Source organism: Lichenostomus cassidix, chromosome 1 (genome assembly GCF_008360975.1).
Source record: "Lichenostomus cassidix isolate B80296 chromosome 1, HeHo_3.0, whole genome shotgun sequence".
Classification (NCBI taxonomy): Eukaryota; Metazoa; Chordata; class Aves; order Passeriformes; family Meliphagidae; genus Lichenostomus; species Lichenostomus cassidix.
In genome coordinates, this window is record NC_139479.1 from 32,779,803 (window position 1) to 32,805,818 (window position 26,016).

General features: G+C 39.7%; 1 protein-coding gene across 8 annotated transcripts in view; it reads left to right on the forward strand.

Annotated features, from left to right (window-relative positions):
• JADE3 (jade family PHD finger 3) overlaps positions 1 to 26,016 on the forward strand; it is a 64,765-nt gene that overhangs the window by 1,276 nt on the left and 37,473 nt on the right. For 3 of the 8 annotated variants that reach the window (XM_085055886.1, XM_085055913.1, XM_085055903.1), the window contains exon 2: positions 16,498 to 16,550. The exons of 3 other annotated variants lie outside the window; for them this stretch is intronic. Coding sequence is in view for 1 of the 5 variants with exons in the window: in XM_085055879.1 (XP_084912005.1) it covers positions 2,828 to 2,939 (112 nt within the window). In the remaining 4 variants the exon portion in view is untranslated. Of the gene's footprint in view, positions 1 to 2,820; positions 2,940 to 16,497; positions 16,551 to 26,016 lie in introns of all 8 variants that reach the window. 2 more of the 8 variants (XM_085055893.1, XM_085055879.1) reach the window with 2 other exon arrangements.

The following is a 26,016-nucleotide window of genomic DNA, read 5'->3' on the forward strand; positions in this document are numbered from 1 at the left end:
GTGCCTCTCTGTTAATGTAGAAGAGCTTTTGCACTAAAACTGCAAGAGTAAGAGAAATGTATTTTGTCCTGGTGCTTGCAAGATGTTTAATCAGCAGCCGACTTTTTACATCAGGTTGGTGCTGCTTGTGGGCTGTTCTGTAGAGCATCTCGAGCACACCTGCTCATCTGTACACAGCAAGACTGCATCTTAGTGATGGTTAGAGGCTTAGCTTGAGAATGCAAGAGCTAGATGGGCTTAGGCCGGAAAGGGCAGCCTGGATGAAGGCATGTTTGCATAACTTTCGAGCTTGCCACAGTTTGTTAAGGAGACATCAGAAAAGCCTTTGCCTGCACTTACCAAAGGGAGAAAATGCAATTTGAAGTTGCTTTAGTTAAGAACGTACCTTTTCAAAGTAAAAGCAAGTTAGTACTTTTAGGATATAAAGTTTGTGTTGGGTTGTTGTTTTTTTTTTACCTGAACTTCTGACCTCTTTTCAGACTAGATATGACATGCCCTGTTTTTATTGTAGAGAGGAGGAGAGAAAAGCTTTCTTTACAAAACTTGGGCTTTAGATGCAGTAAAAGTAATCAAAATAGCAGAACTGTTTCTATTACCTGTCTTTCGTTTGATGTTTCCTCTTTCTAGGTTCCTTTTACAGAGCAGGCCTCCCTCCCCCAGCGGAAAAAACTCCTCTGAGTAGTGTTTGACTGTAGGTCTTTTTATTTGTTTGTTTTATTTGCCTTATGTACGTGTAGTGGATACCCACAAAGGTTTGCTAGAGAACTGATGTAAGAACATATGCAGTGGCATTTATTGGCAAGGATGTGTGTTCATTTGGGATCTCATTAAAACCATGAAAATCCGCTGTGAATGTAAGAGCCTGGGATGGATAGATAGATCTCAGTGTCGTGTTAGAATAACCCAGCTGTTTTCTTCTCTGCGGTTCTGTGGACTTCCTCTCAGCAACAGAAAATCGGGAAGTTTGTGTTTGGGATTTATTGGGATACCTGGGATTGTTGCGGGCTTTTTGTTTTGATTTTTAAAATACACATAATTTTCATAGACCTGGGTGATTCGCTTATGGAGAAGAATTTGTATGAAGGCTTCTTAGCTACAGTTGAGTAGTATTTTTACCTGTATAGCTCTGTATATGCTCACATGGGCAGAGACACATGGCCATGGTCACTGTAGTAGCTACTGAATGCTGTAGAGCATTTTCCCCAAGAGCTTGCTGCAGCTGGCCTGGGGGATGTCTTGACTGGTGACCTTAACTCTTGGCTAGTGTGGTGTCCAAGGCCATGGTGAAAATGGCTGGGTAATGTTAGACCCGATGGGGAGAAGTGAAGTTAAACCTTGTGCAAGCTGTCTTGAGTTTGAAACACTCCTACAGTGTTCCCTGTGGTCTGTTTAGGTAGCTTATTTCAATATTTGAAGTTAATTTCTGACCATCATGCCCCAGTGTGTGAGGAGCAGGGCATGGTGTCTGGATATTTTTGGTTAGCTTGGCAAGACATGGGATGTTTCTGGAGCAAGAATGTGCACCCATTTCTGTAGTGCATCTTTTATCACCGGATGGAAATGTCATGTAAATGTCTGTTTCTCTGGTTTGTCTTTCTCCTTAAGTCCTAGAAGTCTCCTTTAGAAGGTGATATGTGGTTTGGGAGGCTATTACTTGAATGGGTTTGATGGTGCAGTGTTATGCCCACTCTTCAGAAAATACCGGGCAATTCGATAGCAAAGAATGTTGTATTCAACTGAAATTTAAAAGTTAATGATACCTATACTTAACAGAATATTGTCTCAATGCATTTTATCACCAAAAATTTACTGTTTTGTCTAGATCAGTGGTAGTGTTGTGTTTTGGTTGGTGACTTCTTTTGTTATGGACAGAAACGGACTGAGCCAAAACTTGCTATTTACACATGCTGCTGAATCTCTCCACTCCTACAATTTCTGTGGGACCTATAGCAAAGGCAGCCCGGGGACTTTTGATTCTATGGAGAGGGGAAACTCTGAAATTGTGTGATGTTTCTCTTTTCTGAAGATTTGAAGTGCCTGTGACGCTTGAGTCTTCATGTAAATGGAGACATAAATACAATTTTTACATACTTTACTTAAAATGGAAACTAACAAGTTAATAATAGCTCTTATTGGGGGTATTTATGTAATGAAAGCCAACAGATGCTATTTGCATCTTGAAGAGCTGATGTACAAAATGTTATGTCAAGGCCCTGGCAGGTTTTGTGCTGGCGGAGGCTGGGTCAGGTGGGAGTGGGAGATGCTGGAGATCTGTAGGGCTTGATGGCACCTCTGAAAAGTGAGACAACTATATGAAATTTTGCATTTTATCGCATAGTTTATTTTAATCTAATGCTGCTAATAAAAAGTGAGAATTGATTTCTTTTATATTCATGTTAAATGATCAATTACACCTGTCACTTTCCAATTACTTTTCTTTATACTATTTTCTAGTTGCAACTGCACATCAGACGTTCAGAACCCCTAAAAAGTGTATCTCTCGATACCATTTTTATTGATACTTCAATTTATTTTGGCTACAAGAAGGTATCTGGCAAATAAGTTTCAGAAGTATAATGTGACAATCCGGGTGTTGCCTTCTGTGGAAAGATGCCCATGTAATTACCAAGCACCTCCCTGTTTCCCTGGGCTGTTCACTCTTGCATATTCATTTGCTTCCAAGTTACCCTTTTCTAGAAGACATCTGAACTTTTCCAACATTTAATATCTTATTTCAGTGTGTAGGAGACCAAGAATTTGGGGATTAGAGCAGTCTGGGATGTGTGATCTTGGACCTAATGAAAGCTTCTGCATTTGTAGATCTGTAATGCAGGCTTTACTCGGATTTAAAGGAATGGAAGAGACCCTGAGCTGTGAGCATGACTGCGGAGGCTCCACTGGCACTTGCTTAGTCGCCCTCTTCAGAGGAGCAGGAGAAGGTGGGAGGATAAGCTCGTGACTGCTGATGCTATTTGTTATAACTTTCTCCTGGATTAAATACTGGGATGTTTGCCTTAGCTTGTTAAACTTTGTTTGAAAACTTTGGAGTGCTTTTCTTCTTCAAAGCACACCTGTTACAGCATTAAAGAGCTGCGTTTCTTGATTATTGAATTGAATGGTGAACATAACATATCGTGTCGTTAGTGCCTCTTTGTGTTTTAATTAGAGCTCTAGAAGATGTTAAAAAACAGGTTTATACACATGCCTGACTGGTTGCTAAACTGAATATGCCTGTCACACAGTCTTGAGGGAATTATGTATTATTTTGCTAATCTACTGTTCAGGGCTTCCCTCAGCCCCGCTTTCTTTCCTCTTTCATTTTTTCCCCTCCCTTCTCTAAAAAGCTCTTGCTTGAATGTTTTCTGAAAAAACATCTGCTTAAAGCTCCTGACTGTTGATAGCCATTGTTAGTGAAAGGCTCAGGCTCTTGCTCATGTCCTAGAGAGCAGTTTCATGCCTGCACGAGTGGTTTGGTGCACAGCAAATCCAACAGCTTCTGAGGGTTAGCGCAGTGCAGTGGGTGAGCAGAGGCTGGGATGCCTGAGATCCTCCAAAGGGAGGGGTGGTACTCCACACACCAGGCATTGCAAAGTGAAACAAATTACTAGGAACATTTATTGGAAGTAGTTAATTCTGTGTTGCTGTGTTATGAAGCATTTTCCAAGCTGTGTTCTAAATTTTCAGGCGGTTCTTGTTTTGGAATATGCTGTTCGGTTGATGACAGAGTAGTGAGAGGAAAACTGCATAGGAGAAGTTCTGCCTGCACGCTGTTCTTTAATTGTGCGGTATAGTTTATCACGTAATACTGAATGACTGAAGTTCTTCAAATATGTAGATAAATAAAGGATTTACTGCAAGTGTTAGACAAAAGTTACGGTAACATGGCTGTTCGCAAGCACTTGAAAACCAAAACTAAACTATGAGCTTTCATTCACACCACTTAAAAAATATAGTATTGGTTTAACAGACCAGACAGTTTTTAAATAATGCTTCCTCTATAGACCATGGTGGTATTGAGAAGATTATTACTTTTAGTGTGCAAATATTTAAATCTTCCCCTACATACCAAGTACAGCAGAATAAAATGGTAGTATTTTCTATCTGCTGACATGCAGAAAACCTGACGTCTTGAACCTCTGGATACGAAAGTGTATAGGAGAAATGTGTATCCTGTCAAGGGAGGAAACAAATGTCCCTAGTGGGATTCCTTGTGTTGTTTAATTCTCTTTATTTGTTCTGCTTTTAACAGCTTGTATTTATTTAATATTCTCTGTGTTAATTTGCAGGCTTTGATATCAAAGTGGCTGTAGAGGACGCATCATAGGAAATAGTGCCCATGTCCTACCCAGGTTTTGGCTTTAATGAAAAAAACAAACCAACCAGTCAAAGACCTTGTGGATCTGAAATACTCATGTGAGCTCATTATAGACACACAAGAAGATGTTAGGCTCAGCAATTATCTGATGAGGAGGAGCCTCAGCAGAGAGGTAGAAGTAATACCTCTCCCAGTTTTATTAATAGTTGCATAGGAGTAATAAACTGGTGCTCCTCTTCCTGCTTTCATACAAATAGACTCTTTTCCCTGCAGGAAAATAGTGACTGAAATAGTGATAACGGGTGATTACTCTGCAGTGCAATGTAAACTTGTTAGATGTTGTTTGACAGGAGGGAGAAAAAAAATGCTCATTTCAAGCAGAAATATAATAGCTTTTTATGTTAGTTTTTCATTTGGTTTTTCTGGTTTTTTTTGTCAAGAACTGCTGACTGGTGTTCTGAAAAGGGAAGGGGTACTAGTTGTCAGTGTTGCTGCTACACTTTGACATCGTTAACCTTGTTTGGGGGAGTTCTATCAACTCTTCAGCTTGAGCCTAATACAAAAGCAGTTGTGTTCTTGTACAAAAATCAAATTGCCTGTCATTTAAGCAACTGAAAGGGAGATACTTAAACCTGATAATGAAGTTGCAGTCTTCCTTATGTTAACAACATAATCATTTCCATTGTAGCATGAAATGAGCAATCTTAAGAAGTAAGTGAAGCATTTTGCTTGACAAATTTGAACTTGCAGCTCTGCAACAGAGTGTGCTGAGTAAGGGAGGAACCAAAAAGTTGATCTTAATATAAGGCACGTGTTTATGAACAACAATATCGTAGTGGCTGTTGGCATACTTAGGAAGTAAAATTCACTTCTGCTTATGGTGCTATGATTCTTTTATGGAAATTATATTTTCAAAATAGTGCCTGTATTACAGATACTAATTTTCTTCACTTTGGTTAGTGCTTGTTCACTTTTTTGGGCCAAAAAGAAGATGAAAAAGCTGTGGGATGAAATAATTCCATATTTTTATATAAATAGAAATGATGCAAAATGATTTTGTGTGCTGTTTGCAACTAGTGTCCATGAATTCAGGTGGTTTCATTTTGGTTCTTGTGGTTTTGTACTTTTTAATGTATCGTACTATATTTTCCAGCGATGTCTTATGAATATATGAAGTTTTTCTTTATTCAGGTATTTTTCAGATGCTTAAGTTTGTTGAAGTTAGTAATAAACATATTTTTGGTCCCAACACTTATTTATACAGCTAATGTGCAAAGAGTTTACTTAAAATGGCAACTGAATGAAATTTTGCTAGTGACTGGCAGATTACATTCATGTGTGTTTCTGCAGTAGTGATGGAGATCTGATTTGCTTTATTTGGTTGTATGCACCTATGCAGAGACAGAATATCTGTGGTACAATACTGTAGAAAGTGAGACTCTGCCTTGGGCTCCATGAAAGAAGAGGTTAAAAATTACTTTGTTTTGGTATGCAGTATTCTTAGTAGTCTTTCCTCTGTTGCTTAAAACTGAATACATATGGATCTGATGCATGATGTTTTCGTTTTTCTTCCTCTATAAATGCCATAAATCTTCAGAAGGTGGGATATAAGTTATTAGAAAGCTTACTCTCCTGCCAATCAGCTCAGTATCAGTAAGAGCCCCGTGACTCCCATTACATGAATTAATCTGGCTTAAGTGCTGTCTTAGATCCTTTGTTTGGCATCTTCTGTGTACTTGTTCTAGATTTTCAGAAGCCTCTATACATAACAGCAAGCAGGAATGTGCATTAATTTAGGTTACTGAAATCTAGTGGCTTTTGCAGGTGCCGTGTCATTCTCTTTTTAAGATTATCGAAATACTTCTTTTCTGTGTGTTCACTTCTGTGTGTTTGACTTCCACATTTGAAACAGTCCATTTTTGAAATATTAATGGGTTAAAAGTTGGAAAAAAAAGTCTGAAGAAACTTACAAAAGGAAAAAAAGTAAAGCCTGAATTGCAGATGAGAACTTGAACATGATTTGTAGTTCCTACTTATCTCTCTCAGCCATCCATGTCTTTGATGCCTTTGTAGTCTCCCTTTGGCTGTCCCCTCTTCTTTTTGACTTAACTTTCCAATTTCTTCCTTGTTATTGGAGAAAACGGTGAGTGTCTTACAGTTTTCTTGGGATCCTATAAATCGTCTAGGTCAAATTAAATTTGTCTCCTGTACCAGACTCCAGACAGTATGGACTTCCAGATTATTTGCAGTTGACCTGAAAGTATTTTGGCAGACTTCTTGGTTTGTTTTTTTTTTTTTTGGTTTTTTTGGTTTTTTTGTGTGAGTTTGCTCAGTCTGATAAAGGGGGCCTTTTCCTTCATCAATGTCTTTACGTGAGGTTTTATTTTCGTGGCTGGTACATTTGTGGGGGTTTACATATGTGTGTATACAAAAGCATCATACACTGAAAATTCAAGTTGTATTTTTAAAAATTCATTAAAAGAAGCATTTGTGATGTAAAACTTTTTTTCTGGTGAGTGCTGATATTGATTTGTTGTGTATTTAGCTAGCGTTTAACAAAAAAACCTTCTGTGTTATGCCTGTACATAGGCAAATTGTGCTTAGTTAAGGAGGTAAAATCTGTATGTTTGACTTAAACACACATGAACAATCTACTTTTGTACAGATAATAAGAGTGTTTCAAAACAAACTTGCTTTTACATATGGAGCAACTGCTGGAAATAGTGAGACAGTGGTAAAGCATTGGTTTAGTGGAGTAACTTTTGAAACATTTAAATACATCCTGGTTACTTGTATCAAATCCTTTTTTAACCATTTGCTATCCTATGCTAATTTTTTTTTTGTCGAAATGCTTTTTTTTTCTTTCCTCCTTTTAATAATTTTAGGGAATCTATATTAAGCTCATTCGATCAACATAAGTCAGCTTTGGTAACAGTTTGAAGGTTTTGCTCTGGTGTAACTCTTATAATTATCCAATTAGTCATGTACATCTATTTCTGAAGAAACGGCATTAGTGCCAGCCTTTGCACAAGGACTGTACAAGTTGAGCCATCTTCACTTCTGTACCAGATTCCTTTGGCTATAACAAAGTGTCTTTAGAGCTATCTTTTAGAGGTTTTAATGTCACATTAAGGTGCTTTATGGCACCTCTGCCTGTTTGTGGTCTCTTAGAGGCTCGTAGGGATTTAATCAGTCAAAATTGTGGGTTTAACTGCATGGTGGAAGTTCTCAAAGGAGAAAAAGCTCAGCTCCTTTGTTTACTTCTGATTTTGAACTTTCCAGGTCTGACAGGATTATAGACATTTTTGTGCTTCAGGTAAGCAGAAGTAATGTGAAACTCTAAGGGAGCAAACCTATGAAGGCAAGTTTCTCTTTTATTTACTTTTTCTTAATGCCAGTGTGTTGTGAAGGGCAGTGTTACCTGCTGTCCTCCTTGGAACTGCTGGAAGCCCATCCATAATTATGTGGGTGGGAGACTCTCGGAAGTCTAGTTTTATCCCTTGTTAAACAATATCAGAAGTTTTGCCTCCATAAAAGCAATATAAAAGCTTTATATAGTGGAAGTCTTATGTTAATAAACTACAAGAAATCAGAAAAGTCGGAATATTTTAGACGATTCTATTTAAGGTTTTTCCTTTTGACAGTAAGTTTTTCTCACGGTGGGTGCTTTAAAAAGAAATAATTCTCTTGCCTTACAACTTGGTCTTGCAACCCCCCCACCCTTCTCCAATATATTTGAGTCAGGAGATTTTTTGAGAAGAAATAAACTCAGTTTTGTTGTTTAGGAATTCCGCTCACAAATTCATTTGCTAATTTCTGGCTTTGTTTTGGCACTGGCTTTAATTCCCATCGACTCCACCAAGACCAGAGTTTCCCTGCTTGTTTCTCAGAGCTTGTCATATGTTTTGTCTAACTGAGTGGGAATGACTTTGGGAAAGGATTAGCTAGTTGACACAGGTTTCTCCTTCATAACGGTGAAAAAAAAACCCACAACCCTTCCCCGCCATTTAAGATCATCTCCAAGGAAGAAGTCATTTTGGTTGCTGCTATGGGATTTGCAGCCCCAGAAGTTGAAGTTGATCAAGTCGTGTTTACTGTGTTCTCATGTCTGCTACTTCATTAATTGTCATTTGATTGTGCTCCAAGCCTCCTGTTTTGCGGTCTGAGTGCAAATCTTGGATGCTTTATTTATGCAATTTCTTTGCAGGGGAAGGTGACAGTTTGAGTGCTGGTGTTATGTCTGACCAAGAAAAAACTGAGAGGCTTTCGTTATGAAAAAACACAAACGCCAATGTTCCAAGTTTGATAAAGGATGTCAAAAGTACTTTAAATCACTGTGTGATCGAGGGAAGTTAACATTGTTACATTTTTCTTGCCCCCCTTTTTTTTTCCACTGCAAACCGTCATTCAGTTAAATACTGACTAAATATTTTTATGTGAGGTGCGCTGTTTATGAGGGTTATTTTTCTGTGGCCACTGAGGCCCCCTTAAGGGCCAGGAATATTCAGTATCTCCACGCTAGTTTACTCAAATTCTGCATAGCCAGAGCAGTTAGTGAAACTTGAAAATGCATACTCTATAGCCTGTCTGAATCCCTGTGTTGTACACTTGTGAGTGTCACAACTTAATGTATCCAGAAAAGGAGACAAAAATCTTTTCTTGACTATGATCATCCGGCTGTGAGATAACTTTCCTCCTGTAATCCAGACATAAATTCTTCTTAATCTTTTTGTATGCAGTTTCCTTTTTTCTGTATTTGTGTTGACCACGATGGGAGCAGAGGCTCAGCAGGCTCACTTGTTTTGTAAAAATGGGTGGTGCTTTGAGGCATGAGCTCCTCCTGACACTATTCAGCAACTCGTGGTCCCCCTGCAAGTAAATGGTTGAAGCTAAATATCAGAACATAGATAGGAAGTGCTTGCACAGACTGGTCTTGCAGTGAAGTGATGGGAGTGACGACTGTAGGTGCTTGAATGCTGTAGGTAGGCAGTGGCAGAGTTGTGTGATGGAAAGGGTTTGAGGAAAAGGGAGAAAGCGCTGGGACAAACTCTCAGTGGACAGGAGAGGAGGGCTGGGAAGATAGGATGAAAACAAACACAGCCTTTGCAGGTGTGGAAACTGCTGACACCTTATGTGATGCTCAATTTGATGCCTGAAGAATGTATGTGAGGGGTAAGAAAGGTCCAAGCATATATCTGATTCCTGAAGGTATCCATTTACAGGACTGCAAATCAGCAGTAGAATCTGTGAGAGGAGGGGTTTCTGTCATCATTCCCTCTTTGGTGTGTGAGCTGCCTGTCCTGAACATGCTGGGCACTCTGAATCCCACTGGAAGGACCTTTCCATTTGCTGCATGGGGAGTTAAAGCCTTGTGGGATTTGCTGTTTCTTGTGCCAGAGCTCTAACTTGAAGACATTGAAGTGCACAGTTTGGTATTACTTTGGTCCAAAGTTTAAATATATTTTATATTGTCATTGTGTGGAGGATCCACACGCTGCTTTTAGCATTTGTAACTCCCTTGTGTATGTGGTGGGGTCATGGGACTTGCTGTGGAGAATAAGAAAGTGGCATAGCTGTGCCATCAGAAACATAACATCTGTTATCTTACCATACTTTATAAGTTCTCATGCTTGAATAGTTGGTTTTTTTTTATTTTAAGGTCTCCACTAAAGGTCCATAACTGTCTACAAATATAGTTGCATTAAATAATGGAATTTGGCTATGGAAAATTATGCTTCTAAGTCATCTAGATTATTGCTTCTGCAATGTTTGCTTGAATCTCCCTTCAGAAAATAGTATGAAACAGTACTGCCATCACTCAGTTACAGGAAATGCACACAAGCACATCTGTTCAGTACAGAAGGTACAGGTTGAATGATGTGGGTTGATACTTAAAATCCAACTGGCCAGCATGTGGCTGTGGCTAACAGCAGGACATATAATGTTCTCCTTCCTCAAGAACTGCATCTACTTGTTTTGCTCCAGATCCTCATAAATAGCTTGTTTTTGCTCCTCTGTGGCTCACAGACCTGTTTTCAAGTCCCTGGTAGTAGGTAGTGCCAAAATATGTTTGTTGTTTCTGCCTGTACCCCATTCCAGGCTTTGTGGATCAGGAAGCCTCCTGCCAGTTCCCGATATTTTTATCTCAATTTAGGTCTTATACTGCAGCCTTCTGCCACGTGCATTTGTTGTCTCTTTCTGCTACATTCCTCTGCATTGAAGTGCATCCTGCTGCAGGGAATATCTGCTCTTCAGGGAGGGATGCATCCTGCACCAGGTTGAAGTAACATGTCTCCTTAACATTTTGTCCTGAGAAAGAGGAGCAGGGATTTGAGCTGCTGTGCACTGTCCTTGCATGCAGCTGTACACCATAGCATCTGTCAGGCTGTGTATATCCCTCAGTCTCTGATGTAGGGAAGAGAGACAGAACGGTGGAATAGCTACCTGGGATTGCTTTGCTCTCACCAGTATGCAGCAATGTGCATGAGTTCTGTGGAGTAGCTGATGCACAGTACTTACAGCTGCACAGCAACGTGTCTGCATGGTGAGGCACAGTCCTCAGCACAGACAGCCCCAACAAACCACTTTGTGCAGTGCTCTTTATACTCAAGTCCCACTTATTGTTGCCTTGCCCTCTGGCTGGGTTCAGAAAAGCTGAGCTCTGTGGAGCATGTTGTGTTGGCAGTGCAGCAACCAGGACTCTTGTCCAATCTTTGTTTAAACGTCAAGAGCTGCAGCCTCCAATCCTCCCCCTGGGGACATGGGTCAGCAGTTCTGACTCACAGGATGTTTCCTTAATGCTAAGCCTAAACTTTTTGGGTTTTTTCTTAAATTTATCCCATTATATTTAATCTCTTACAGACCAATGCATTTGTTTAACTAATTCTAATATCCTACCTGTATATGAAGAATGTAAACAGCTTCGCACCTTAAATTAGGTGTTTGTAAGTTAAATCCTGTGTTTATGTTGGTCTTAGTAGCTTTTCCCTTAAGGGCAGTTTTTCAGCCTGACTCAGTTTTTTGCATGTATATGTTAATTATGTGGTTTAACAATTATTTTCAAGTAATCAATAAGAAGTTTTGAGTATTTTGTAGAATGGTTGGCACCACACACAAGTTAAATAATTGCTGTGTTGGGTCACCATCTGAGTGCCTGGGGCCCAGGACTTCAGAGCATTTCATAAAACGTCTTGATGTTACTTGTTAGTTGCCTTATGAAACCTATCCTTCTAGACATCCTGCTGCATTGTTTGTCGGAAAGTGGGGTAAGCCGCTGTGGGAAATTGTTTTCCCAGCAAGTTTTAATTGGTTGCTGGGAATTACTAAATCACTGGCTGTTATTAAGAATAGGCTTGTTGCTGCATAAAGGTGTCGTGAAATATTATTATGAGAGTGGAAAGAAGTGAAGGTGCTAGAGAGTTGCAGGCTTCACTAAATGCTTTCAGTGTCTCTGATCTACCTTGAGGTGAGGTGGACTGTCTTTAGATTTTTTTCAATGGAGTTGTGAATTTATACTGAATTACTTTGTTGGCTAAGCCAATGTGGAAGAGAGATAAGAATTGAGAAGATGCAGAGTACTCACTGTTGTTAGGACTGTTAGAAACTTGTGAAGAAGAATAAACAACAAATCAGTTTATTACAAGCAAAAACCCAACACTGTTTGCTACAAAGACTTTGGAGGGATTTTACAAGACTTTTCTTAAAGCTTACTGGCTTATTCTTTTCCACTTCTAATCCCTGTAGGATAAATATTGCCTGGAAATAGCTCTTCAGTTAAATACGATGGATAGTGTTTTGGTATTTAGATACTTGTTCTATTATGATTTTTTCAGGACTATAAGGGAGAGAGTGCCATTACCTTCCTGCTTTATACTATATTTATAATCTCAAAACTTACTGACTTTATTTCCTATGCTGTCTTGGTAGTATTAAAATTTTGATCTGCCTTTTGTAAGAGGTCTGTGTGATGTTAGTGGTAGCCCATGGGGAGCTGTCTGTGTGTGCTAGATATCTGAAACAGTCTGTAAAAAGCCTGGAAATTATAAAATTATTTTCTGATACCTTTCCCACCTAAGCAGTGATATACCCCTGGGATTATTTATGGGGAAGGGGATGTGAAGCATCACAAGACCAGCTTCCTAATTCAGTTTTGAAAGTAATTTGTGAGGTAGGAATTGCACTGTAGATGATGCAAGTTATCAGGCAATCCATATTATCAGAATCAAGCTAAGGACGCATGAATTAGCTGAAATGCTCACAGGAATGTTTGTAGCTGCTGAGAAAACTGAGAGGATAATTGCTAATTAGTTTCAAACAAGATAGGTGAATTAATATTTGCTATTAATGATGTGGGTGAAGGAATGAGGACTCCATTCAATATCCAAATCAAGCTGGGTGGAGCTGCATGTCTATTGGAGAAGATGCTTTGAACTTAGTTACTTTGATAGATTGGAGAAGGAGTCTGGAAGGAGGGGTTGGATGGGGCTGGGCAGTGTGTGGAGGGGCAGCTCTGTGGCAGGAAGGTTTGGCTGCAGGCCTGCAGACTGGCAGCAATGGGCCCAGCAGCAATAACTACTCAAAGCCAGGACATGAGGCAGCAGTCACGCTGTTGCAAAAGCAAATGCACTGGAGTTTATATGTAGGATTATTATCTGCAATTCATGTGACAGTGAAGGATGTTTTTCTGTAACAAGAAAATGGCATTTTCTGTGTAGGGAAGGATTCAGCTGGGAGACTTTGTCCAGATTTGGACATCACAACCTCATACTGGTTCTGTGTGCCAGCCCTGGAAAGGGTGGTGGACAGCAGCAACTAGAAGAATGAGAAATGTAGAAAACATGTTCTATGAAGCAGAGGGTGAGAGAGCTGGGTTTTATTTAGTCTGGAGAAAAGACAAGGATGTTTCTGACAAGAGAGTTGAGTTAGTGTTCAAACATGAGATGAACTGTGTAAAGAAGACAGTGATGATTTCATCAGGGTCCAGTGCAGGGAGAGACCTGGTTAAAGCTTCAGCAGCATGGGGGAGGATGGGTACTTAACGTGCTGGGACGAACCTGCTGGCAGTAAAGGTCATGCAGTGTGGAAGGGACTCCCCTGGAGAGGCTGAGGAGCCTCTGTTATGCAGAGTCTGAATTCTTGGTCCTATCTAGCTGTCCTTTTTCAGGACCCTGCCAGATCTTTTTTCTACGACCATCTCTGTTTTTGCAAATGGCAGTGCAGTGTGTGGGACGGTTGATGGGGAAAGCATGAAGCACTGTTTTCAACCAGCACAATTCTTGTTTTGGTGGCTTGGCTGTTGGTAAGCACTGTGGTAAATTACAGAGAGTGATAGTATAACAGTAGTGATAACTGCAAAAATAGATCCATGTTCCAAGTGGCCTTCTGTTGTTAAAAGTTGTATTTTAAGAAATAAATCTTGCTGATGCTTTTTTCCCTGGTGACGCTTAGTTTCCAGGCAGTATTTATGAAAAGCTACTGTGCATTTCTAAGTTTTGTTTTCTGTGTCTGCACAGTCCTTTAGTTCCTATGTATTTTTTTCTGGTTTTTCGTGCCATGGTTTCTGTTGCTGACCCATTACTTTTTCAAATGCACCTGGAGAGAAGGAGTGTGGAGTCTGTTGGAACAGTGTGTGTGGAGGGGAGGGTGAGCATCTCCTGTGCATTCTTTATCCTGCTCCTGGACTTGCTGGGGATGTTGGCACTCTTCCATTTTTTTTTAAGTCTGTTGGGGAAGAACCCCCTGATTTATTTGAGGTGACTTAGTTTACTGTTTCTCAATCAATACATTAAGACTAGCTTTCAAAACAAGGAGGGGGAAAATAGTATTTTGTGGGGGCAACTGTATTTTTCATCCCATTTTGTGTATTTGTTCATGGTTGTGAAATAAGTGAGGTTGGGACTGAAGATTATGACTATACTGTAATAATTAGAGAAAGGAAAAAAATTAGTTGAACCTTCCAGTATTTTAGAGTTTGTCTTGGCATTTTACTGAGCAAATAAATGTGTTTTTAATGAAGAGTTCAAAAATATATTAGTTGTGCGGTTCAGTTGGGAGGCAAAATTTGTGGTTTTGTTCACACTTAGAAGTTGTAGGCTGTGTTGCATTTTAATGATGCCATTTGAGCTGCCACAACCAGGGCTTTGCTTGTGTTTCTATGGAAAACTTATATTAAATGGGTTCAATCGGGACATTAAATAATTACTCTGTAATGAAATATGTCATGAGAAAAATTCATTCAAAGTCATGTTTGGAAAACTTAGCCAGGCCTTTATTATTTACTTACTTTCTTCACTTGCTCTCCCTCTTCCAGTGCTTTTTGTGGGTGAGGCTCTTGGCATTTTTTAGCTGGAGGGTAGAGGCAGAATACCAGGCGGGCAGTACCAGGCAGAGCAGCAGTGAGCTGTTGAAGCCCCTCTAATCGCCCCCACTCCCTGTGTGTCAGGTGTTTCTGCTGTGCCTCAGCTGGGTCCCTCTGGATGGAGACTGGAGGCTCCCGTGCCAAGTTCACCATCTCCTGCATGGACCCTGTGGATTGCTTCGGGCCATGTGTGTGGTGGCAGAGTGTTTCTGCTTATCTCAAGTGGAAAACCCGACCCACATAGTGTGATTCATGTTTCAACAGCCTTGGCTCTGGTACTGCTTTCATCTACACATCTTCTTGTGTTGCTCAAAGTTAATTCCTTAATGTGGGGTATAGCCAAAGTGTGTCAGGAAAATGGGAAGAGGAACCTAGGAAGATTAAAACAAAACAAACCACCAAACCAACCGAGCACCTCTGCTGCCCTGCCACCCCCTTCAAAAACAAAACACCAAACACATGAACACAAAAAAACCCCAAGGGCAAAACTTTAAAACAAAGAAAATTAATAGAGCCAAAACTTCAAAATTTTGCACAGTCAACGTACAGGAGCTGTAATATATTATGTGTTTCTTTTCTCTCCCTGCCCCTCAGATTGTAAGGAAATGTTTTCCTTTGATGCCACAGCCTAAGTTGAGCAACAATAGTTGTAATAAGTAATGGGATCTGTGCCACTCCTCAGTGGATGGGTGGTTGTATCTTTCTCTTGTACTCCACATGGGTGGAGGAGCACAAATGTTAGACTATGGTGCTGACACTTTGGCCAGCAAATGTTTTAATTTTGTTAGAAAAACATTGTCATGTCACTTATTCAAAATTCTTTTTCTTCTGGCAGGTTATTTAGTTATCGGCTCCTTGGTTTTTACTTGCATTTTTGCACTCTAATACTTTCTTCCACAGCTCGTAGCTGTCCTGTTTTTGTTAACTTTTTGCTCCGAGGCATGGGGCATACTGCCTGCCAGGACAGCCCCTGGTCGGGCTGCTGACATCTCTGAGCAGTGCTGCAACTCATCTCTTGGGTGTGACGGCTTTACTGCCTTTGCCATGTGCATTACAATAGGGCACAAAACATACATGTGCATGATCCTGCAGGAGGGGAATGCAGGCAGTTGGTGGAAGGCAAAATTCCTTCTGTTCCCATATTTAATGTTGCCCAAGGCTTGGGACTACATTAAAAAGGGCGAGTAAGCAGAATCCCTGCCAGGGAAGCTAAGCTATTCGGGATTGTCAAGGAGAGGTCTGGAGGAATGTTGCAAGGAATTAAATCAGGAGCCACATGGAGCTTTCCCTCTATACTTACTTTGTTTGCCCTCCTGTGAATTTATAAGCATGTGTGGTTCATAGAAGACCCTCTTGAATGAAGAAAGCATCAGTGTATATGGGGAAATCAACCCTGTAAGCCAGCTGAATAAAGCGTGCATCTATCTGAATGTTTGTTGGGGTTTTTTAATTCCCAAAACAGGATAGAGAAAATACTAATTAAAATTTCATTTTGTTGATATTGATAAAGTTGGTTCCCATTCATGTTAAGAGGATGGCAAAATCAACTTGGAGGAAAGTATTATAAATTTGTTTTTAGTTGTAGTACTTACTGCATTTATATTGTGGTATGTGGACCTATAGCTGATACATTTCATTTTTCCCCATATTAAAGAGAATTGTGGAATTTAAGGCTTTATATTCCAGATATATAATTTTCTTGGGAAAGTTGCACTAAAAATATAATACACCCTTCACTTACTTGCCAAAAATTAAATTGTAGCTCAAACATGAAATGCCTGATGTCACTCCTACGACCTAAATAGCACTACTTTCATTTTTTTAGGATCTTGTGATGTCATCAGCTGAAGCGAAAACATCTACCTCATGACCTAGCATGTAAGTGAAGGAGGAACTGATACTTACAAATAAATAAATGTGTGTGTTGGTGTTTACAATGTGTAAATTGAATCTATATACCTTCAACTTTCAGATACCACCTTTTAAATGAAAGCTTTCTGAATTTTAAAGGAATATAAAGTCTTTTAAAGGGGAGGAAGTCATAAAAGAAGCTGTTAACAGTAACATTTCATCCTACAGAACTCCTTAATAATCTCAGTTAAAATCTATATTATGTATCCCATAATGCTTGAAATGCTGGTAGGCATAGATGGAATAATTTTATCTTAACCTCAATATTTACATGTGCTGCTTCTACTCCTTTTTATTCTGTGCTTCTTTTCTGGATATAAATTCTGATAGTTGTGATGAATGCATACTATACATGGTGATACCCTTCCTAAAATTAAATACTCTGGCTGTGCAGAAGATTTAGATTCTTGATCTACTCAAGATACTTCATAGTGAACTTTCTGCAGCTTTGTGACACTTCTAATTTATTCCCTTAAGTAAGCAAAAATATTTCAATCCTCTGCAGAGGCATTTTTAGTTTTTGGGTTCTTTGTTTTTTTCTTTTTTTTTTTTGTCTGCCCACTCTCTGCTTTTCCTTTTATGTGGCTTAGAGGATTAAAGTGCAGTCAATGCTTTGAGGGGCCGATGTCAGCGGTGAGCTGAGTGTTGCTAATTGGTGCCAACACCTGTCCCTCATTATGAAGCCTTGTTCAAGCTGTCCGGTGAACCGAGGTAACCGGTCTCCCTTGCATGTCTCTAATGTGATTATAAAGCCCTCTCCTCATGCAAGTTTTATTACTTATTCAACTTTTGGACTGATGTGGAAAGTGAAGCTAAGCTGAGCCATTTGGCTGGCTATCAAAGATCATAAGGAGTGGCAAAGAGAAGGGATTCACTCATCTCAATTTCAAGAATTTTAGTTCAAAGCTTGCTTCTGCTTTGACTGTTTAATTTAAAAAAATGGGAGGGGGGGGGAGAAGGGGAGTGTTTTTTAGGGTTTTTTTTCTAGTTTTCAGCATCAGATACTCTGAATTTAGAGACCAGATCTGCAGACTCCAGCTGAGCTGTGAACCTCTGAGTGCAGCTGCTATTGTGCATAACCCATTGATTTTCTGCAAATAGAGCTTTGGCCTTGACTACTCTTGCACCATCACTTTGTCTTCAAGGGGTCAGGGCTTAGCAATTCTTTTCTACACAAAACCAGCATCAGCTTCTCCTCCCACCTGATTCTGTACTGTTAGCAGGGCTACAATGCATTGTGCTTTGCCATTGCAGTTGGAAAATACAACCTCAGACAGATCTCACTAATGGAATTAATGGCTCAGATGAGATGAATCACTGTCATGTTTGTGCTTTACAGGCAAAAGTTTAAGCATGGTTACATTTTTCTAAGTAGTTTAAGTAGGTTTTTAAGCGTTTACCTTGCAGAATTCAAGCATGCAGCAATACAGTGCTGGCTGGAGGTTTTGGGTTATTTCCCTGTGAGGGAGGAGAGAGACTGAATAACTTCAGATGTGTATCTTGGAAGGGTTTGAGATAATAAACCTGTAAGAATCACATGAGAACACTGTTAGTTATCCAGATCTGAAAAACTGTATGAAAATTAAAGTGTAGTGGATTCTTAAACTTGAGACAGGGAATTGGAAGCCTAATTATTAAAGGGATTGAATCTCTGCAGGAATACAAGAGAACGTAAAAGAAAATCCTGAGTGTATAGTGCCCTAAGCTGCATGTCAGCTATATTTGTACAAGTGTTTATTTGATTTCTCCTTAAAAAAAAATTGAAAATCAAAAACTCAAGTACACTGGGAATGATCTAATATTTTACTTAATAATTTTGACCCAAATAGCTATCTAGTCTGAACAGCAATTAACAAACTCTTAACACTTAACAAACAGTATGTCAAGTGTCAGAATCTCTGCTGGTTGTGCTCATCATAATCAAAATATTGTCTGATGAACATATTCATTTCAATATTTATTCTGGCCCTATAGACACTCATCTGGTCTGTAGTCCACAGAGGTCAGGTTAAGAAGTGATATATTAAAAAACAGTGAAATCCATAGCACAGAGAGGAATTACAAGTTAGGAGTCTGTCTGGTTTCAGATTATTTCCCTTACTGAATTAGGCCAGTTGCTGTCTCTGATAATGGTCAGCAGTGGACACGTAGGGAAAGAAAGCATTATAAAGCTGACTCTGTTTCTTGTAAAATTTTGGTTTTGTGATTTCCAGCAGATTGACATGACATTGTGTTTAATAGCCCTTGTTCTCCATTTTGCCTAATTTTCTTCAGCCTGTTTGCTTTTCAACCTCTGCAGTATCCTGTAGCGTGGAGTAATTTTGTACAGAATGACTTTTTTTCTCTTTTCTTCACTTATTTTCCCTTGAAGTTTCTGCTGTAACTTTGTGTTTCTTGTCTTCTGGGCCGAGAGAAGCAGTGAGTAGTCTCTTCATCCTGTTTGCTGCTCTTTGCCACTTTAGACAGATCTCCCCTCTTCTGTATCCTTCTTTCACAGATAGCCTTAGTCTGTTTCATCTCTTACCCTAAAGCCATGGCACATTTTCCTTAGAGCTGTAGTTGGGGGATCATATTCTGCAACTTCTCCTTCAGTGGTGTTGAGGGGAGCTAAAAGACACTGCCTTGCTCTTAGCCTGAATGAGTGATTGACTAATGTTGCTCATCTATAAAGTTTTCTCTATGTGGCTGAGTGGGTGTAGCAAATGAAACCAGACAGGCTTGTGTCGGTGCTTGTTGCTGCTGCTCTTGGGCCTTGCCAGAAGGATGCCTCTCTTGCATCAATGTGCAGCTCTCTGTGCTGTTCTCCTCCTACAGTAGCTCACAACAGGTGATTTGGGAATGCCCAAGTATCCTCTTTTTAAAGACATTGAATTAATGTGTGTGTTTTCGTCTTCTTCAGACCTTCTAGAAGTGTCTCACAGGTGCTATGATGTGGCTGTGTATGTATTAACTGGAAACCATAGTTGGTGTTGGGATAGGCAACAACACTGCCTCACTGGCAGGGATGTCCGAGGGAGTGGCTGCGCATGCCTGATCTGCGATCTGCTCCCAGATCACAGCTTCTGTGTGAGCAGCCAGTCACTTGTGATGTTGCAGAGCTGGGGAGCTGGATGACCAAAGAGGAGTCTGGGGTGGCTTTATTTTGCCCCAGTCCAAGTGCAGGCTTGGTTGTGCCTTCTCTCCTTTGCAGAGCCCAGGGTAACTGGTATGGCTGCCCCATGTCCTGCAGCTAGGTGAGGTAAGAGCCTGCAGAGAAGGCAACTTCTTTTTAGGTCTGTGAGAACCTCCCTGAGCAGGTAGAGTTGCATATACAAAACATATCAAGTGCCGGTTTTGCATTGCATAATGGAGTCTTAAGAGTGATGCTGCTGTAAAGGTGGTTTTGTTTGTTTGGTTCAGTTTCATGGTTGTACTTTCAGGTGGAACCTCTTTTCTTTCGCTGTTTCTCAGCAGTGGTTTTAGTACTGCTCTTGACAGCATGAGATGCAATTGCAGCAGCTGCAGCATCTTGTAGCTCTTACCATATGAATAAGCAAGTGGTGAAACACTTCCCTACTTCCGTGGCTTGTAGGCATTTCCATTCTTCCCAGTACAGGAGTGCAGAGTGGAAAAGAGACCTGCTTTGAAGGCAGATTCTTGACCTCACACCTTGGCAGCTTTGGAAGGTCAGCTGTGATAGGTCTTTATCCTCAGGGGATGGAAAGGAGAGTGTTCTCCTCTACTTTCAGAGTCCACATCTTTAAGTCCCCATGTTCCTTGTGATCCACCCTGTGGGTTGGCACCTTTTCTCCTATGCCAGAAAAGTCACCTCCATTGGCTCAGCTTCAGTGCAGATTGAGGACATGCTTTCCACTAGGAACAGTAGAATGGTGATTGTCTAGTCTTACTCATTTAAATCTTGTTTATTTCCACAGGAAGGAAGAGGAAGGAAGAATTTAGAGGAATGTTAATGGTCAGTCCTGATCAGTGTGTCCCCTCATTAAAAAATATAAAATTACTTTGGCTTCAACTTTGCCATTTGATGAGAAGTTGAACCTCATGTGGTTTTCAGGATGCATCTCTTGACCTCTTTCCCAAACAAGATGTGACCTTTTGGAAACCTTGGGCAAATACAATCATCCTTTCCTCTTTTCAGGGTGGTATCAGTCCCAGGGGGCAAGTCTGTTATTTATTTAATCATTGCTGCACCTTGTGTTATGAGAGAGAAAAAAAAAAATTGCCTCTACTCTGTACATAAAAATAGACAAACATCAGTTGACTGCAGTATTTCTTTCATAATGTTTTTTTCCCCACCTCAGTTTGGTGATTTATAGAACCCTGGAATGGTATTTATTTTTATAAATTTATTTTAAATCTCTGACTAAAAGACCCCTCTATGTCCTTTGATGTATTGTATATTATTGATTGTAGTGCATAACTTTAATTTAGTTGACCAGACATTAAAATTAATTTTAATTCATTAGTTTTTAAGACAGATTTTTTTTGTCTCTCCAAAAGGTTTTTTTAAACTAAAAAATATTTTAAGAAATCTTTCAGTAAATGTTTTCTCATACTGTGGTATTTTGATATGGAGAACCAAATAGTAGTGCAATTGCATATATACATGTTGTGTGAAATGCTAGAAAATGTAGTAGGATGTTAGTATTCAACCAGACATTTAAAATATTCCAAATACCATTTAGAGTTCTGGCTGTGACAATACATTCCCTTTAATTGTTCCTCTCCAGTGATCCCCTCAGTGCACTCTTTTTACTTGAGGAAAACATTAGCATCCAGATTGTTTATTTCAACTTGTAAATGAAGAATGTTTCTTGCCAGATAAGAAATTATCAACTTAATGTTTCCTGTAGAACAATATTTGTGTTCTTACTTTCTTTGAGTAGCATATAAAGATGCATCTTGATGTTTTCTGCCTTTTACAATCCTTCAGGTTTTGTTGGTGATGCAAAATTTTGCAATGGTTAGCCTCTTCAAAGTGTTATAAGTAAGAAAAAAATTAGTCAAAACAGTTTAAATACTTAATGCGGGCTGCTGTTGTTGATTCTTTTATTTGAGATTTGGAAAGAACAAACCAGGAAAAGTGAAACCTACTTTAATATATTGATCAATGAGTACCAAAAAAATGCTGATTATTTTAAGTGTTTTGTAGGCTATGAGAACTTTTGCCTATGCTATTAATAGGGAAGTTGTTTTTCATGATCCCAAATAGCTCATACAGTTCTAGATCCTTCCTTCTTTGATAATATTACCTACCTGTGATCCTAGCTGCAATACTAGTTCCTTCACCTGTATTTTGTCATGAAAGCATGCATTAGTACAGCTGAAGAACAGAGAAAACAGATATGAGTAGACAGCTGCTGGCAGCATCAGGCAGATCAGGCAAAGTGAGACTTCATTTGAACTAATCTAATACTGGTTATTGCTTAATGTCAATTAAGTAGTGACACCCTGTGTTTTTTTGGTTTTTTTTTATCCCCATCTCTCCCCTCCCTTCAGTTTCATAACTGTGCAATAGCAGGACAATATTTAGTGACTTAGTGCATCACAGGGGTTTCTCTGATTTTTTTTTTTTTTTTTTTTTTTTTTTTTTCTTCTGTTTGTTTCCACATGTGCCCCAGCAGAAAGGGCAGTGAGTGGCAAGGTCGCAGAATATGCGGTTGGGAGACCTGGGTGCAGCTGCCTGCTGGTGCCGGAGGCTCCCCGCGTGATGTGTGGCTGCTCTGCACTGCAGCTCTGAAATGTCAGGGCTTTCAGTGCTTGCTTAATAGCAGCTTATCATGAGGGTAGATACGGTGAAGACTGAAAAACACTTAGCCAAGGTAACGTGAATCATACCAGCTCTTAAAATAGAAAGCCCAGCTAAGCTCTCAGAGATTTTTCTGCTCAGTCATATTGGTGAAGCGTTTGCTGCTCCTGTTTCTCGCCTGTGTTTGGCATGCCTGTGACTGCAGTCTCCTTGCAGATACAGGGCACGGGGCTGTCTTTGGGTGTTGAACCCTCTGGGCAGCCAGCCTCTTGTTTGCCTGGCTTAGCAGAGGGTGTGATGACCTGTACTGGTCCATTTTGAATAACAGTGCACCCACATCAGTCTTTCTTCAAAGTTGTCCTTAGCTTCATCTCCATTTAGTAAGTGGGCTTGTGGGTTTTGTTCTTCTTTTTTTGTCCATTGGTTCTTAGATGTCTTGGTGTTAAGTCAGGTATGAGTTTTCTTCTGAGGAGCCCCTGTGAAACAGAGCTCACACACAGTTACTGTGTCTCCCCAGCTGAGGGCTCTTTGGAGCAGATGAACTTCCTGAGCATGAGTAACTGGGGTAGGTGCTTTTCCATGGCACTTGGTGCAGGTGCAGTTAGAGGGCTGTATGTGAATTGGCTGCTGCCTCCTGGGGATTTCCTTCAGGGATCAATTAGCTGCCATGTTGTTTCCAGCAGCCTGACAAAAGACAGTTCATGTGATGCTGACCTGAGGAAGTGAGAGCTTCCCTCTGTCGACAGTGTCTTGCTGGCCACTTCAGCAGGTGGTAGTGCTTGTGTGTTTAATGTCACTGTGATTTTCCCATTGGGAACTTGTTCCTCATTTTATCATGCTGAGGACTTTGTTGCTACACCAGGGAGGGACCTGCAGCAATGAGATGGACCTGGCTGGGGTGGGCAGGCACAGGACCCTGCTGAGGGCCATGACTCCCTTTCTTGAATGATGTACCCTCATTTTAGTGTCTTCCCTGCCTGGGAGCGATACCAGGAGGAAGGTGAGAGGAGTTGGGAAGTGGATGTGAGAAGTGTTCACTGGGCTGTAGCCAGGCCGACATGCTTCAGGTATGTAAGTGTGGCAATGCCAGGCAGCACCAGACTGGTTGTAGTTCTAGGAAGGAAGTGATTTTTTTTCATCTTTTTTTATTTTATATTAAAAGCAGGCTTTCATTCAAACTCAGTATAGTGTTTTGAAGGAAATAATGTTCTGTGTCCAAATCTCTGCTGACATTTTAGGAAAACAATAATCGTGTTAGTAAACAGCTGGTATAAAACTAGTGTTGTATTTAGGAGTAAAAAATTGATAATGAGGACCGAAGCAGAGAGTAGCTCAGAACCACATACACAATGGTGTATTTGCTTGAACTAATGACAATCTGATGTTGTTTATTTTTATTTTAATTGCCTCTGCCCAGATTAGTATTGTCTTCAGGATGCTAATGCTAAAACTGCATGTTTAACGGACAGAAATATTTCCATGTCAGCCTGGCCCACCTGGCTGCTCTGTGTACAGGCCAACATGTGCAGCTTGCATCAAAGATGAAAATAAGGCTGCTCAGTCTTCTGACACCACTCACCATGACACCACTTCCCAATGCTTTCATGACACCACTGCTGGGTGTCATGAAAGCATTGGGAAGACAGGGCAGTTTAATTTCTTCGTAGCCTCGTGGAGAGTTTCTGCTAAGGTAATGGTGGAACTGCTCCTGTTGCTGGTGACTTGCTCTTCTGAGAAGGATTTCTGGTTTTTAACAAGCTGCTTGGTGTGAGGTGATTTAGAAGGCCTCTGGTATACATCTGCTGCCCCGCCCTCGCAGTGGGTCAATGCATGGATGCAATACCAGAAATTAAAAACCGTACTTCTGTTTTCAATGCAGGAAAGGTATTTGGGGTGTGCTGTGTTTTATTGTGTTGTCAAAGCATGTTATAAATGTGAAGTAGCATTGCTTATCCTCTTTTTATACTTGGAAGGCAAAATTATGGTCATTAAATACTTTGCACTGCACTGAATGATGGATCATCATGGTAGAAGGACATGCAAAATGATGTCAGGGCTCCCTTTTGGCCAATAATCCACAAAGGAATGTGTGTGTGATTATATTTGGGGTTTCTTCATCCTGGTTTTATCTATCAGATGACTTCAGCCCAGAATTAACAGTTTCAGGGGATAAGTAATGTTGGAGAATGATATTTTGGACTTCTTTTATTCTTCTCATTTTTCAACCTACAGTACCTTTGAGGCAGCTGCCAAATTGCTTTATATATAAAGAGATAAGATACAAGGAGAAGACAGAGCTTGAGACTATGTCTTGTTGCTACTGCATTTCATATAGACCCATGTTAAATGTGCACTTCCTTGCTACGATTATTTATTGCCTAATGACAAATGAATTGGCTGTCGCTGGTATTGCTGCTTCTAAAAACTGGTGCATTTCTCCTTTGCTGAATTGCAGATTATTATGTTAATCAAGATTTAGTATGAAATAGTAGCAAGAAAAATTTTATTTCATGGTAGGCCAAGTACAGTCCAGAAAATAATTCATTATTTTATTTTGGGAGTGAAGGGAGACTGGGATTCTTGAGTAGTGCAGGAATATACTGAAAATTTTTAAGAATTTTCTGGTTAGAGTGAAATAAAAAAGCAATCACAGAACTGTTAAGGTTGTTACTTTGTTTGCTGAACATCATCTTCTGTGAATTGTTTAACCTTTCAAACCTTCTCAGTGTAGCAAATAGTGCTAAACCAGGTTCTAAGTGAGTGTTTTTTCCAGTTTATATAGTCTTTTTGTGAGATTGGATAGGATATTAAAAATAATAATAAAAAACCCAAACATGAGTGATCTCTCTTCCTCTAGTTATTTGAAAGGTTGTATTAACTCTATTCATATTTTGTAATTTCCCTGGCAGTTGACTATGAAATCTGACCTATTTAAATGGTTTTACTGTACTACATTTCCTGGAGACCTTTCAAGATAATTTGCTTCCTAATCTAAATTTAACAGTTACATAAACCACATTTTGGAGACTTGGAAATTGCTACCTATTGCCTCTGCCTTTTTTTTTTTTTTTTTTTTTGTAGACAAGCCATGCTTTAAAAATGTAAGTACAGAATTATAATCTGTAGTTTGCATGTAGCTTGTCATTTGGTTTTCATACACAGATGCTGCTTTTCTTTTTAATAAAATAATGGAGGTTACCTTTTGTCCCACTTGAAAATTTCCATAGTGTTGTGGCCAGTTCCATTTTTGTCAGGCTATTTTAAGATGTGAAGAAATAAAATCTCACAGGTCTAGGATATATTTGCTTAAGAGTTCCTTGAATTTTCTGGTTGTTTTTTCCGTCTCTATAGGTTCTAACAGGATCTACATATCCATACTGAGTAGCGTATGGATATGCTTAACCTTTGTCTGCAACAAACTGAAGCCAGGAAACACTGCTATTCCTTGGAGATACTGTTTTGTTCAGAAATCTTGGCTTGCTTTAAGGATTCATCTTGTGTGCTTGTCACTGATGTCTTGCCTAATATGTTGTACAAATTCAGACTGTGTGATATCTCATCCTTGTTTCTGCTGTTACTGATGAACTAGCCAGAGGAATGCATTAGAAAAAGAGGCTAAATTTAATAATATATTTGGTAAATTTAGTTGTTTACTCCAATGCAAATTGAAAATGAAAATACTTGTTT